This window comes from Nematostella vectensis, chromosome 13, assembly GCF_932526225.1.
Source record: "Nematostella vectensis chromosome 13, jaNemVect1.1, whole genome shotgun sequence".
Taxonomy (NCBI): Eukaryota; Metazoa; Cnidaria; class Anthozoa; order Actiniaria; family Edwardsiidae; genus Nematostella; species Nematostella vectensis.
In genome coordinates this window covers 362,886-376,929 of record NC_064046.1, presented here as the reverse complement: position 1 = coordinate 376,929, position 14,044 = coordinate 362,886, and the positions used below count along the sequence as shown (strand labels likewise).

General features: G+C 39.4%; 1 protein-coding gene and 2 long non-coding RNA genes across 3 annotated transcripts; 1 reads left to right on the top strand and 2 right to left on the bottom strand.

Annotated features, from left to right (window-relative positions):
• Positions 1–13: 13 nt before the first annotated feature.
• On the top strand, positions 14–4,295 carry LOC116601119. Its single transcript, XM_001622494.3, has 4 exons — positions 14–656; positions 1,592–1,780; positions 2,567–2,699; positions 3,190–4,295. Exons 1-4 carry the CDS (start codon positions 165–167, stop codon positions 3,783–3,785), a joined length of 1,410 nt encoding a protein of 469 aa, XP_001622544.2. The 5' UTR covers positions 14–164; the 3' UTR covers positions 3,786–4,295.
• Positions 1,221–3,580, bottom strand: LOC116608318. The gene is made up of 2 exons (XR_004292613.2): positions 3,443–3,580; positions 1,221–3,295 (listed from the first exon to the last, which is right to left on the bottom strand). It is a non-coding gene; the product is annotated as an uncharacterized LOC116608318 (long non-coding RNA).
• Positions 4,296–4,416: 121 nt separating the features above from the next.
• LOC116608317 lies at positions 4,417–6,297 on the bottom strand. Its single transcript, XR_004292612.2, has 3 exons — positions 6,101–6,297; positions 5,183–5,261; positions 4,417–5,111 (listed from the first exon to the last, which is right to left on the bottom strand). It is a non-coding gene; the product is annotated as an uncharacterized LOC116608317 (long non-coding RNA).
• Positions 6,298–14,044: the final 7,747 nt, after the last annotated feature.

Here is a 14,044-nt window from a genome sequence, read left to right as displayed (position 1 = left end):
CGTGTGCTTCCGCGCTAACAAACAAGTAAATTTTCATGTTTAGTCGCTCGTGAAAATATTCCTCGCCAACTATTTGCATAAAGTTTTCGAAGTAATTCGTGCTACAGCTCAGGTTGGATTTGTTGGAGTTTATAACCAGTATATGGTTGTGAAAAACAGCCGAAATGTTGTGTTTTCGTAGTTTTGCACTTGTGTTGATTGTTGCACAAACTTTGCCGTCTCCATCTTCGCAAGCACTTGACGAACCGAGACTTTTGGACAACATCGAGTTTCCACCGATTTTCGTTCCTTCCAAGGATCCTTTGGCTAGGGCAGGTCATCTCAGGCCATTTGGCTACCAAAAGCCACCAAACGGACCTGTGATTGAGTATGATTACGTACTAAGACCGCAAGAGTTCTGGGAGAAACACGTTCACGAAAACTTGCCGTTAGTATTCCGTCATGGAGTCGCCGAGTCGCCTGCCATCGCGAACTGGAAGGACGAATACCTCAAGGAAAAATACGGAGATTTAGATGTCCTTATCGAAGGGAAAAGGGAGAATAGAACGCATGGTAAAACCCAGAGAATGTTACTTGGCGATTTTATTGACAGATACCGGAAAGACGACTTGTACGTTGTTACTGTTATGCCAGACCCCATGCTAGCAGAAGTGCAGGTAGGGTGATATCGCATTTGTTTTATATATGGAATGTTTGTAGAACCAGCAATATATAGATATTGGCGCTGTATGCATCCTTTATTTCTCCTGTGACCTTCTATTATCCTTGTTGGTAGGGGGCTATACCACATAGACAAAAGACCCGGTGGGCGACTCCGATATAAACAGACGGGGGTGTTCGCCGCCAAATTTTTTTTTACCCTAAGGGAGGGCACTTGGGGCGTGGCCAACAGAAATTCTTACCCCTAAGAGATAGCAAATTGTGTGTGGTCGAAGAAATTTTAACCCTAAGAGATGGAAGAATCGAAAAACCAATTGGTCGAATTTTGTACCCTAAGAGATAACAAAATTGCAATAAAAACGTTAAACCTCCTTTTAGGAATAGCAGCTGGTCAAATGGTATACCCTCAAAGATGGCAAAATCGGAAAAATCCTTCAACACACCCTAAGTGATGGGAGTTGGTCGAAATTTAATACCCTAAGAGTGGTGACAATCACCCCTGTCTACTTTTCTGGAGAGTCCCTCCCCTGGACAAAAGATCAATGAATAAAAACTCTGTGTTATCAGTATGCCTTTTATACCAAGACTGTTGAGTTTATCAATTATTATCAAGCCAATTAAAATACCTTGATCCTCAGTCAGAGTGTAAAAAAATCTGTTGCATCATCTTTTATTTGGAATGCTGTTTATAAGAATGCATGTGCCTTTTGGTAAAAAACACAGGGTTTTATGCTGAACCTCATTATTTGTACAAGATATGTAATTAGCCATGGTGTGTTCATTTTTCCTTTGAAATAGCAAGGAAAAGAAAATTTTGTTAAATACTTATAAGTTATACTAATAAGGGAGCAAATCAATGGGTTGCATTATACACTACTTTGAGTTTTAATGACACTTTACTGGTAAAACTGACTTTTGTAAAATATTTCAGGTCCCCCCTGCTATCATGTGTGGCACGTTTGCTAAATTCCTACACGAGACTAATCTGTGGATTGGTTCTGGGGGGACACGCTCTGTTATTCACTACGATGCTGATCACAACATCCACTGCATGATGGCAGGGAGAAAAGACTTCATCATGATTCATCAGAAGTTCAAGCAGCAGCTAAAACTTGGGAAGGTGAGAATTTCAATGGAAGGGTGATTATTCAATGGCGGGGACGGCTGCTATTTTTTGAGCGTTGATTTAGGGGAGGGCCTCAAATTTTGATACAGGGTTTAGGGGAGGGCCTTTTTTTTTTTTAACAGGTATTCTGATCAATTTCCAAGCATCCTAAGAGTGTGGAATTTCAAAATTTTCGAAACTCTACACTCTACATTCTACACTCCTATTGTATTGAATTTGCTATGCCTGGTGCTCCTGTAAGAACGTGCTGTACACAGGGCATCTCAAAACAAGAGTATAATTTCAATAAAGAAACCAGTACCCTTTTTTTATTTTTTGTTTGTTTTGGTGGAGGGCCATATTATTTGGTGGCCTTTTTGGGGGAGGGTCACCATTTTTGTGGTTTAGATTGGGGGGAAGGTTGAAATTTTTTAACCAGAATAAAATTCAACTTAGCACTCCCCCCTTCCCCCACTTTTGGGACCACTTCGCCGCCCTCAAAATACAAATATGACTAGTTTATCAAATGTTTGCATTTTTGGGAGAATAAACAAGCAAGTGTCAACCTTGACAAAGGTTGGTAGCTATGTGGAATGTATGTAAAATTGGCCTGTTGGATGCCAGTCCTTTGTAAAATATGTTCTTTCTGATTGGGTAAGCTACTGTACCAAATACATACTGCTTAATGCCTAGAGGTAGTGTGAGACAAGATATTAAGGCATTGGGGATGATTTCCCACTCTCACTGCAGAGATCTCCAACACCAATGTTTTATAATTTGGTAACCAAGGGCTTTTTTCAGTTTCCACAATTTGGATCTGGTTTCTCTATGGTGAACCCTGATGAAATCAACCTGGATTTGTACCCAAACATAAGTGATGTGGAATGGACATATGCTACTATCAATGATGGCGATTGCATCTTTCTACCATCAGGTATGCTAATAGAAAGCACTCTAATTTATTGCCTTACCACAACTTCCTATATCACCCACTGTCTGTATGACTCGTCCACTTATCAGACACATAAACAGGCCCACTTGGCAGCCAAAAAGTGGGTCATTAATTATTCAAAGAGGGCAACTATGCCAACATTTTATGCTCCTGCTCATTGGCGAGTCACACAAAGCATCCATTTCCATCGGCTAATTCAAGAAAGTAACCAAGATATTTTCATTCAAATATACTTAATAATAACATATTAGACTTCATTATTAAACTGTTATTTTGAAGTTTCCTTGCGAATAAATCCGTTTTTTCAATGATAAACAAAGGAGTGGGTGATGGACATTCTTTAAAACATCGTTAAATACTATGCTTTTTTCATATGATACCTATGACTGCTCACCCCCTCCCACCAGGGGACACGCCTGTTCATCTCTATCTGGTCGATGCCTGCTAATTTCTTCTCCCCTTTTTTGTCCAGGCTACATCCATCAGGTTCGCTCGTACGGGCGCAGCATCTCCGCAACCATGCTCTTCACGGCTTCCGTTGACAACACCTTCGAGGCTGACGGGTGTGAGAACGAGACCTTTGAATACAAACCACTGAGTGAGATGCGAGTGCACTGGACATATAAGAAGGGAGACAAGGTCGTACCCATGGGATACCAGAACGTGGAAAACTTCCGCCATAACATAATAAGACAAATGGGCGAGGTGGGGGTCACTCAACTCACCGCTGATCTTTTTCAACGTTTCATCGATGAAACATTCGAGCTTGAGGAAGATGACGAGAGAAAGTTGAAGCGTGACCCGGTAAAGTTGTTCGCCAAATATCTAGATAAGGAGAAAAAGGGCTTTGTGACGGTTGAAGATATCAAGAACGTGCCATTTGACAATCTCAAAGCGATCGCTCTTCGATGCGAGCCTCCACATGGACCCATACACGGTGAGCTAAACGAACCAGACGTGCGGAGAGATGACGCAGAGGATGAAGATGAGGTCGAAGAACCATTGGATCTCAGGGAAGACCACGAGAGAAAAGGAAGAGACACTAGTGAATTTCACTATGAACTGTGAACTGATAGAAACAGGAATGAATTAATGTCTAAGGCCTAGCTTGAACACCGTTTTTTATGTAACGTCCTAAATCAGGGCCGTAGCAGCCTCCAAATATTGGAGGGGCACAATACAGAAACATTAAGAAAATATTGGGGGGGGGGCACATCCATGCCCATACTGGTCATTTTCTTTTATTTTTCCATAATATTAGGGGACACGTTCCCCCAGTGCCCCACCCCCTGCTACGACCATTTAAATGTAAATGCGTGAAAATTAAGATGAAACAAACGACTTCCTTTATTTTCATGCATTAACATTTGGAACGGTTCACGAAAACAATGGCGTCTAATATACGTGAGTTCCATTTTCTGGGCTAACAGGCTTTCAAAGGTTAAGTTCCTACTCTTTACCTAATACGTAATAGTTTCTAGTATTTTGCATTTTTAAGTTAACGTCACAATATAAATTTATAAATTGTCCTAAAAATATTTATCTTCCAAGAAAATGAATAAAAGATAAGAAACTAAATTCGAGTATATTATACAAACTTACAATCGCAAGCTTACGGCAATCGCTAGTATCGTAGTCATGCAACACTCCCGAATCAATTCTTATTGGACTTGATAAGTAATGCCTGATCTTGAGGGCTGCTTTTCATCAAAACAAATGCAATAATGATGCAATCGAGGTAGTTCTGACATCGATATTATAGATATTGCTCATTTATAGAACACAAAGTTGGTGCGAAATCCCCCCTCTCCCAGAGGGGGGATTTCGAGAAAAACAGACGGAGGTGCTCTAAAGCAAAATCCATTTTAAACCTAAGGGATTGCAATAAGCTATAGCGTGGTCAACAACAATCTAGCATGAATCGGAAAAATCCTCCTCCCCGGGCGTGGAAACCCCTTAAAGATAACAGAATCGGGAAAATCCTAAAGCACCCCCTAATAGATGTTGGTGGGATCTAGGCTTCGCAAACGCTTTGATGTGACAATAAGAGATGTCAAGACATTGCTTATTTATAGAAAAAAAGTATACATGACATGAATATTTCTAATCTTTATAAAAGGTGGCTGCCATAAAACTAAAAGACAATACAGTCCAACCCATGATTATAAATAGGGGTTATCTTCAACACACCTTCCACCTCTTTAGCTATGAACATGCTATGCTCGATGCCTAGATGTGTACTTCATGTCAGATTGACATAGCAAGACTGGAAGAATTGCATCTATAAGTACACCCATACCTGTTTCTACACTTAGCCCTCATTTACCTTCATTTGCCCTCTTTAGCTATGATATGCTATGCTCGATGCTCAGATATGTACTTCATGCCAGATTGCTATAGAATGATGGAAAGAATTGCATCTATAAGTACACCCATACTTGTGCCTACACGTAGCCCTCATTTACCTTCATTTGCCCTCTTTAGCTATGATATGCTATGCTCGATGCTTAGGTGTGTTCTTCATGCCAGATTGCTATAGAAGAACTGAAAGAATAGCATCTATAAGTACACCCGTACCTGTGCCTACACTTAGCCCTCATTCACCTTCATTTGCCCTCTTTAACTATAATATGCTATGCTATTCTAGATACTTAGATTTGTACTTAATTCCATATTGCTATAGAAGAACTGAAAGAATTACATGTAATATATGAAAAACGAGTGCGAGTGTTTCATTGGGGATTCCAAACACCGAGAGAGATGAAAGGACGAGGCCGTCTGCGGCCGAGTGCTTTTATCGTGTCGAGGGTGTTTGGAATCCCTGATGAAACACGAAGCACAAGTTTTTTATATGGCTTTTCAAAGTTTTTACCAAATAAAGTCACGATGTAATCGCAATTTTGCACAAATTGTAAAAGGCGGCATGAACGGAACGCAAAAGTGCTTTTCAAACTATTGACCAAACAATGGCGAGAAGTTTGTGTCCAATCACAACCTGCTTTTTCTCAAAGGAAATACAATAAGTACATTTTGTTATTTGTTATGCGACGCTAGATCATTCATTCGGCCAGAGAAGCTTGAGCTATGGCCGAAGGTTTAGCAGCCAACCGTTTTCGTTCTCCCAAGTGCGGAGAGGACGAAAAGACATTGGTTAAAGCCAGCATCTCAAAGTCTAAAATGTACAGGAGTACAGGTTAGCAAAGTTTCCAATCTTTTAAGGCCAGAAAGTAAAGTTTCTGAGAAGGAAGAAACGGTCAATATTTAGAGTTTAGAGTCGGAGTGTAATAAAGTAGACAAAGGCTTAAGTTCAATTTTACACTCTGCATCATTCATGTTCAAATTGTGATGTTACCATAATTGTGAACGAAAAAAGGTATGACTACCTGCTGTTTCCTAGGCTTGATTTGGTTTCCTTGATTTAACCAATTGACCAATTGTGTGATTAAAATTAAGATAAATAAAATTGTCATTGATGTTATTGTTCTATTTGGGTTACATGCATGGATCTTGATATCCAATGGGAACCCAGATGAACTTCACAAGTGGGTTGGATCACATATCCAAATCATTAGTGATGTTCATCCGGGTTTTCATTGGGTATCAAGACCCATGCATGTGACCCATATCCTCTCCACTCATTGGCTAATGCATGCATGAATAATTAATGAGTTTGAAAAGTGACGATTAGAGATTTCAAGGCATAGCCTGAAGGTCAGGGCCAATACACTGAGCGAGGAACAGGATGGAAACATTGCTTATTTATAGAAAATATTATACATGGCATGAGTTTATTTCTAATCTTTATCAAGTGTGGTTGCCTGTGCATAAAACTAAAAGACAATACAGTCCAACCCATGATTATAAATAGGGGTTATCTTCAACACACATTCCACCTCTTTAGCTATGACATGCTATGCTCGATGCCTAGTTGTGTACTTCATGTCAGATTGACAATGAAAGACTGGAAGAATTGCATCTATAAGTACACCCGTACTTGTGCCTACACGTAGCCTTCATTTACCTTTATCTGCCCTCTTTTGCTATGATATGCTATGCTCGATGCTTAGGTATGTACTTAATGCCAGATTGCTATAGAATGACTGAAAGAATTGCATCTATAAGTACACCCATACCTGTTCCTACACGTAGCCCTTCTTTACCTCCATTTGCCCTCTTTAGCTATGATATGCTATGCTCGATACTCAGATATGTACTTCATGCCAGATTGCTATAGAATGATTGAAAGAATTGCATCTATAAGTACACCCGTACTTGTGCCTACACGTAGCCTTCATTTACCTTTATCTGCCCTCTTTTGCTATGATATGCTATGCTCGATGCTTAGATATGTACTTCATGCCAGATTGCTATAGAATGATTGAAAGAATTGCATCTATAAGTACACCCGTACTTGTGCCCACACGTAGCCCTCATTTACCTTCATTTGCCCTTTTTCGCTATGACATGCTATGCTCGATGCCTAGTTGTGTACTTCATGTCAGATTGACATAGAAAGACTGGAAGAGTTGGGACCAAGAATTGCATCTATAAGTACACCCATACTTGTGCCTACACGTAGCCCTCATTTACCCTCATTTGCCCTCTTTAGCTATGATATGCTATGCTCGATGCTTAGGTGTGTTCTTCATGCCAGATTGCTATAGAAGAACTGAAAGAATAGCATCTATAAGTACACCCGTACCTGTGCCTACACTTAGCCCTCATTCACCTTCATTTGCCCTCTTTAACTATAATATGCTATGCTATTCTCGATACTTAGATTTGTACTTAATTCCATATTGCTATAGAAGAACTGAAAGAATTACATGTAATATATGAAAAACGAGTGCGAGTGTTTCATTGGGGATTCCAAACACCGAGAGAGATGAAAGGACGAGGCCGTCTGCGGCCGAGTGCTTTTATCGTGTCGAGGGTGTTTGGAATCCCTGATGAAACACGAAGCACAAGTTTTTTATATGGCTTTTCAAAGTTTTTACCAAATAAAGTCACGATGTAATCGCAATTTTGCACAAATTGTAAAAGGCGGCATGAACGGAACGCAAAAGTGCTTTTCAAACTATTGACCAAACAATGGCGAGAAGTTTGTGTCCAATCACAACCTGCTTTTTCTCAAAGGAAATACAATAAGTACATTTTGTTATTTGTTATGCGACGCAAGATCATTCATTCGGCCAGAGAAGCTTGAGCTATGGCCGAAGGTTTAGCAGCCAACCGTTTTCGTTCTCCCAAGTGCGGAGAGGACGAAAAGACATTGGTTAAAGCCAGCATCCCGAAGTCTAAAATGTACAGGAGTACAGGTTAGCAAAGTTTCCAATCTTTTAAGGCCAGAAAGTAAAGTTTCTGAGAAGGAAGAAACGGTCAATATTTAGAGTTTAGAGTCGGAGTGTAATAAAGTAGACAAAGGCTTAAGTTCAATTTTACACTCTGCATCATTCTTGTTCAAATTGTGATGTTACCATAATTGTGAACGAAAAAAGGTATGACTACCTGCTGTTTTCTAGGCTTGATTTGGTTTCCTTGATTTAACCAATTGACCAATTGTGTGTTTAAAATTAAGATAAATAAAATTGTCATTGATGTTATTGTTCTATTTGGGTTACATGTATGGATCTTGATATCCAATGGGAACCCAGATGAACTTCACAAGTGGGTTGGATCACATATCCAAATCATTAGTGATGTTCATCCGGGTTTTCATTGGGTATCAAGACCCATGCATGTGACCCATATCCTCTCCACTCATTGGCTAATGCATGCATGAATAATTAATGAGTTTGAAAAGTGACGATTAGAGATTTCAAGGCATAGCCTGAAGGTCAGGGCCAATACACTGAGCGAGGAACAGGATGGAAACATTGCTTATTTATAGAAAATATTATACATGGCATGAGTTTATTTCTAATCTTTATCAAGTGTGGCTGCCTGTGCATAAAACTAAAAGACAATACAGTCCAACCCATGATTATAAATAGGGGTTATCTTCAACACACATTCCACCTCTTTAGCTATGACATGCTATGCTCGATGCCTAGATGTGTACTTCATGTCAGATTGACATAGAAAGACTGGAAGAATTGCATCTATAAGTACACCCGTACCTGGTCCTACACTTAGCCCGCATCCACCTGCATTTGAACTCTTTAGCTATGATATGATATGCTCGATGCTTATATATGTACTTCATGCCAGATTGCTATAGAATGATTGAAAGAATTGCATCTATAAGTACACCTATACTTGGGCCTACACGTAGCCCTCATTTACCTTCATTTGCCCTTTTTAGCTATGATATGCTATGCTCTATGCTTAGATGTGTACTTTATGCCAGATTGCTATAGAATGATTGAAAGAATTGCATCTATAAGTACACCTATACTTGGGCCTACACGTAGCCCTCATTGACCTTCATTTGCCCTTTTTAGCTATGATATGCTATTCTCTATGCTTAGATGTGTACTTCATGCCAGATTGCTATAGAATGATTGAAAGAATTGCATCTATAAGTACACCCATACTTGTGCCTACACGTAGCCCTCATTTACCTTCATTTGCCCTCTTTAGCTATGATATGCTATGCTCGATGCTTAGGTGTGTACTTCATGCCAGATTGCTATAGAAGAACTGAAAGAATAGCATCTATAAGTACATCCGTACCTGTGCCTACACGTAGCCCTCATTCACCTTCATTTGCCCTCTTTAACTATAATATGCTATGCTATTCTCGATACTTAGATTTGTACTTAATTCCATATTGCTATAGAAGAACTGAAAGAATTACATGTAATATATGAAAAACTAGTGCGAGTGTTTCATTGGGGATTCCAAACACCGAGAGAGATGAAAGGACGAGGCCGTCTGCGGCCGAGTGCTTTTATCGTGTCGAGGGTGTTTGGAATCCCTGATGAAACACGAAGCACAAGTTTTTTATATGGCTTTTCAAAGTTTTTACCAAATAAAGTCACGATGTAATCGCAATTTTGCACAAATTGTAAAAGGCGGCATGAACGGAACGCAAAAGTGCTTTTCAAACTATTGACCAAACAATGGCGAGAAGTTTGTGTCCAATCACAACCTGCTTTTTCTCAAAGGAAATACAATAAGTACATTTTGTTATTTGTTATGCGACGCAAGATCATTCATTCGGCCAGAGAAGCTTGAGCTATGGCCGAAGGTTTAGCAGCCAACCGTTTTCGTTCTCCCAAGTGCGGAGAGGACGAAAAGACATTGGTTAAAGCCAGCATCTCAAAGTCTAAAATGTACAGGAGTACAGGTTAGCAAAGTTTCCAATCTTTTAAGGCCAGAAAGTAAAGTTTCTGAGAAGGAAGAAACGGTCAATATTTAGAGTTTAGAGTCGGCGTGTAATAAAGTAGACAAAGGCTTCAGTTCAATTTTACACTCTGCATCATTCTTGTTCAAATTGTGATGTTACCATAATTGTGAACGAAAAAAGGTATGACTACCTGCTGTTTTCTAGGCTTGATTTGGTTTCCTTGATTTAACCAATTGACCAATTGTGTGTTTAAAATTAAGATAAATAAAATTGTCATTGATGTTATTGTTCTATTTGGGTTACATGTATGGATCTTGATATCCAATGGGAACCCAGATGAACTTCACATGGATCACATATCCAAATCACTAGTGATGTTCATCCGGGTTTTCATTGGGTATCAAGACCCATGCATGTGACCCATATCCTCTCCACTCATTGGCTAATGCATTCATGAATAATTAATGAGTTTGAAAAGTGACGATTAGAGATTTCAAGGCATAGCCTGAAGGTCAGGGCCAATACACTGAGCGAGGAACAGGATGGAAACATTGCTTATTTATAGAAAATATTATACATGGCATGAGTTTATTTCTAATCTTTATCAAGTGTGGCTGCCTGTGCATAAAACTAAAAGACAATGCAGTCCAACCCATGATTATAAATAGGGGTTATCTTCAACACACATTCCACCTCTTTAGCTATGACATGCTATGCTCGATGCCTAGATGTGTACTTCATGTCAGATTGACATAGAAAGACTGGAAGAATTGCATCTATAAGTACAACCGTACTTGTGCCTACACGTAGCCTTCATTTACCTTTATCTGCCCTCTTTTGCTATGATATGCTATGCTCGATGCTTAGTTATGTACTTAATGCCAGATTGCTATAGAATGACTAAAAGAACTGCATCTATAAGTACACCCATACCTGTTCCTACACGTAGCCCTTCTTTACCTCCATTTGCCCTCTTTAGCTATGATATGCTATGCTCGATGCTTAGATATGTACTTCATGCCAGATTGCTATAGAATGATTGAAAGAATTGCATCTATAAGTACACCCATACTTGTGCCTACACGTAGCCCTCATTTACCTTCATTTGCCCTCTTTAGCTATGATATGCTATGCTCGATGCTTAGGTGTGTTCTTCATGCCAGATTGCTATAGAAGAACTGAAAGAATAGCATCTATAAGTACACCCGTACCTGTGCCTACACTTAGCCCTCATTCACCTTCATTTGCCCTCTTTAACTATAATATGCTATGCTATTCTCGGTACTTAGATTTGTACTTAATTCCATATTGCTATAGAAGAACTGAAAGAATTACATGTAATATATGAAAAACGAGTGCGAGTGTTTCATTGGGGATTCCAAACACCGAGAGAGATGAAAGGACGAGGCCGTCTGCGGCCGAGTGCTTTTATCGTGTCGAGGGTGTTTGGAATCCCTGATGAAACACGAAGCACAAGTTTTTTATATGGCTTTTCAAAGTTTTTACCAAATAAAGTCACGATGTAATCGCAATTTTGCACAAATTGTAAAAGGCGGCATGAACGGAACGCAAAAGTGCTTTTCAAACTATTGACCAAACAATGGCGAGAAGTTTGTGTCCAATCACAACCTGCTTTTTCTCAAAGGAAATACAATAAGTACATTTTGTTATTTGTTATGCGACGCAAGATCATTCATTCGGCCAGAGAAGCTTGAGCTATGGCCGAAGGTTTAGCAGCCAACCGTTTTCGTTCTCCCAAGTGCGGAGAGGACGAAAAGACATTGGTTAAAGCCAGCATCCCGAAGTCTAAAATGTACAGGAGTACAGGTTAGCAAAGTTTCCAATCTTTTAAGGCCAGAAAGTAAAGTTTCTGAGAAGGAAGAAACGGTCAATATTTAGATTTTAGAGTCGGAGTGTAATAAAGTAGACAAAGGCTTAAGTTCAATTTTACACTCTGCATCATTCATGTTCAAATTGTGATGTTACCATAATTGTGAACGAAAAAGGGTATGACTACCTGCTGTTTTCTAGGCTTGATTTGGTTTCCTTGATTTAACCAATTGACCAATTGTGTGTTTAAAATTAAGATAAATAAAATTGTCATTGGTGTTATTGTTCTATTTGGGTTACATGTATGGATCTTGATATCCAATGGGAACCCAGATGAACTTCACAAGTGGGTTGGATCACATATCCAAATCATTAGTGATGTTCATCCGGGTTTTCATTGGGTATCAAGACCCATGCATGCGACCCATATCCTCTCCACTCATTGGCTAATGCATGCATGAATAATTAATGAGTTTGAAAAGTGACGATTAGAGATTTCAAGGCATAGCCTGAAGGTCAGGGCCAATACACTGAGCGAGGAACAGAATGGAAACATTGCCTATTTATAGAAAATATTATACATGGCATGAGTTTATTTCTAATCTTTATCAAGTGTGGCTGCCTGTGCATAAAACTAAAAGACAATACAGTCCAACCCATGATTATAAATAGGGGTTATCTTCAACACACCTTCCACCTCTTTAGCTATGATATGCTATGCTCGATGCCTGGATGTGTACTTCATGTCAGATTGACATAGAAAGACTGGAAGAATTGCATCTATAAGTACACCCATACCTGTTCCTACCCGTTGCCCTTCTTTACCTCCATTTGCCCTCTTTAGCTATGATATGCTATGCTCTATGCTTAGATATGTACTTCATGCCAGATTGCTATAGAATGATTGAAAGAATTGCATCTATAAGTGCACCCATACTTGTGCCTACACGTAGCCCTCATTTACCTTCATTTGCCCTCTTTAGCTATGATATGCTATGCTCGATGCTTAGGTGTGTTCTTCATGCCAGGTTGCTATAGAAGAACTGAAAGAATAGCATCTATAAGTACACCCGTACCTGTGCCTACACTTAGCCCTCATTCACCTTCATTTGCCCTCTTTAACTATAATATGCTATGCTATTCTCGATACTTAGATTTGTACTTAATTCCATATTGCTATAGAAGAACTGAAAGAATTACATGTAATATATTAAAAACGAGTGCGAGTGTTTCATTGGGGATTCCAAACACCGAGAGAGATGAAAGGACAAGGCCGTCTGCGGCCGAGTGCTTTTATCGTGTCGAGGGTGTTTGGAATCCCTGATGAAACACGAAGCACAAGTTTTTTATATGGCTTTTCAAAGTTTTTACCAAATAAAGTCACGATGTAATCGCAATTTTGCACAAATTGTAAAAGGCGGCATGAACGGAACGCAAAAGTGCTTTTCAAACTATTGACCAAACAATGGCGAGAAGTTTGTGTCCAATCACAACCTGCTTTTTCTCAAAGGAAATACAATAAGTACATTTTGTTATTTGTTATGCGACGCAAGATCATTCATTCGGCCAGAGAAGCTTGAGCTATGGCCGAAGGTTTAGCAGCCAACCGTTTTCGTTCTCCCAAGTGCGGAGAGGACGAAAAGACATTGGTTAAAGCCAGCATCTCAAAGTCTAAAATGTACAGGAGTACAGGTTAGCAAAGTTTCCAATCTTTTAAGGCCAGAAAGTAAAGTTTCTGAGAAGGAAGAAACGGTCAATATTTAGATTTTAGAGTCGGAGTGTAATAAAGTAGACAAAGGCTTAAGTTCAATTTTACACTCTGCATCATTCATGTTCAAATTGTGATGTTACCATAATTGTGAACGAAAAAAGGTATGACGCCCTGCTGTTTTCTAGGCTTGATTTGGTTTCCTTGATTTAACCAATTGACCAATTGTGTGTTTAAAATTAAGATAAATAAAATTGTCATTGGTGTTATTGTTCTATTTGGGTTACATGTATGGATCTTGATATCCAATGGGAACCCAGATGAACTTCACAAGTGGGTTGGATCACATATCCAAATCATTAGTGATGTTCATCCGGGTTTTCATTGGTTATCAAGACCCATGCATGTGACCCATATCCTCTCCACTCATTGGCTAATGCATGCATGAATAATTAATGAGTTTGAAAAGTGACGATTAGAGATTTCAAGGCATAGCCT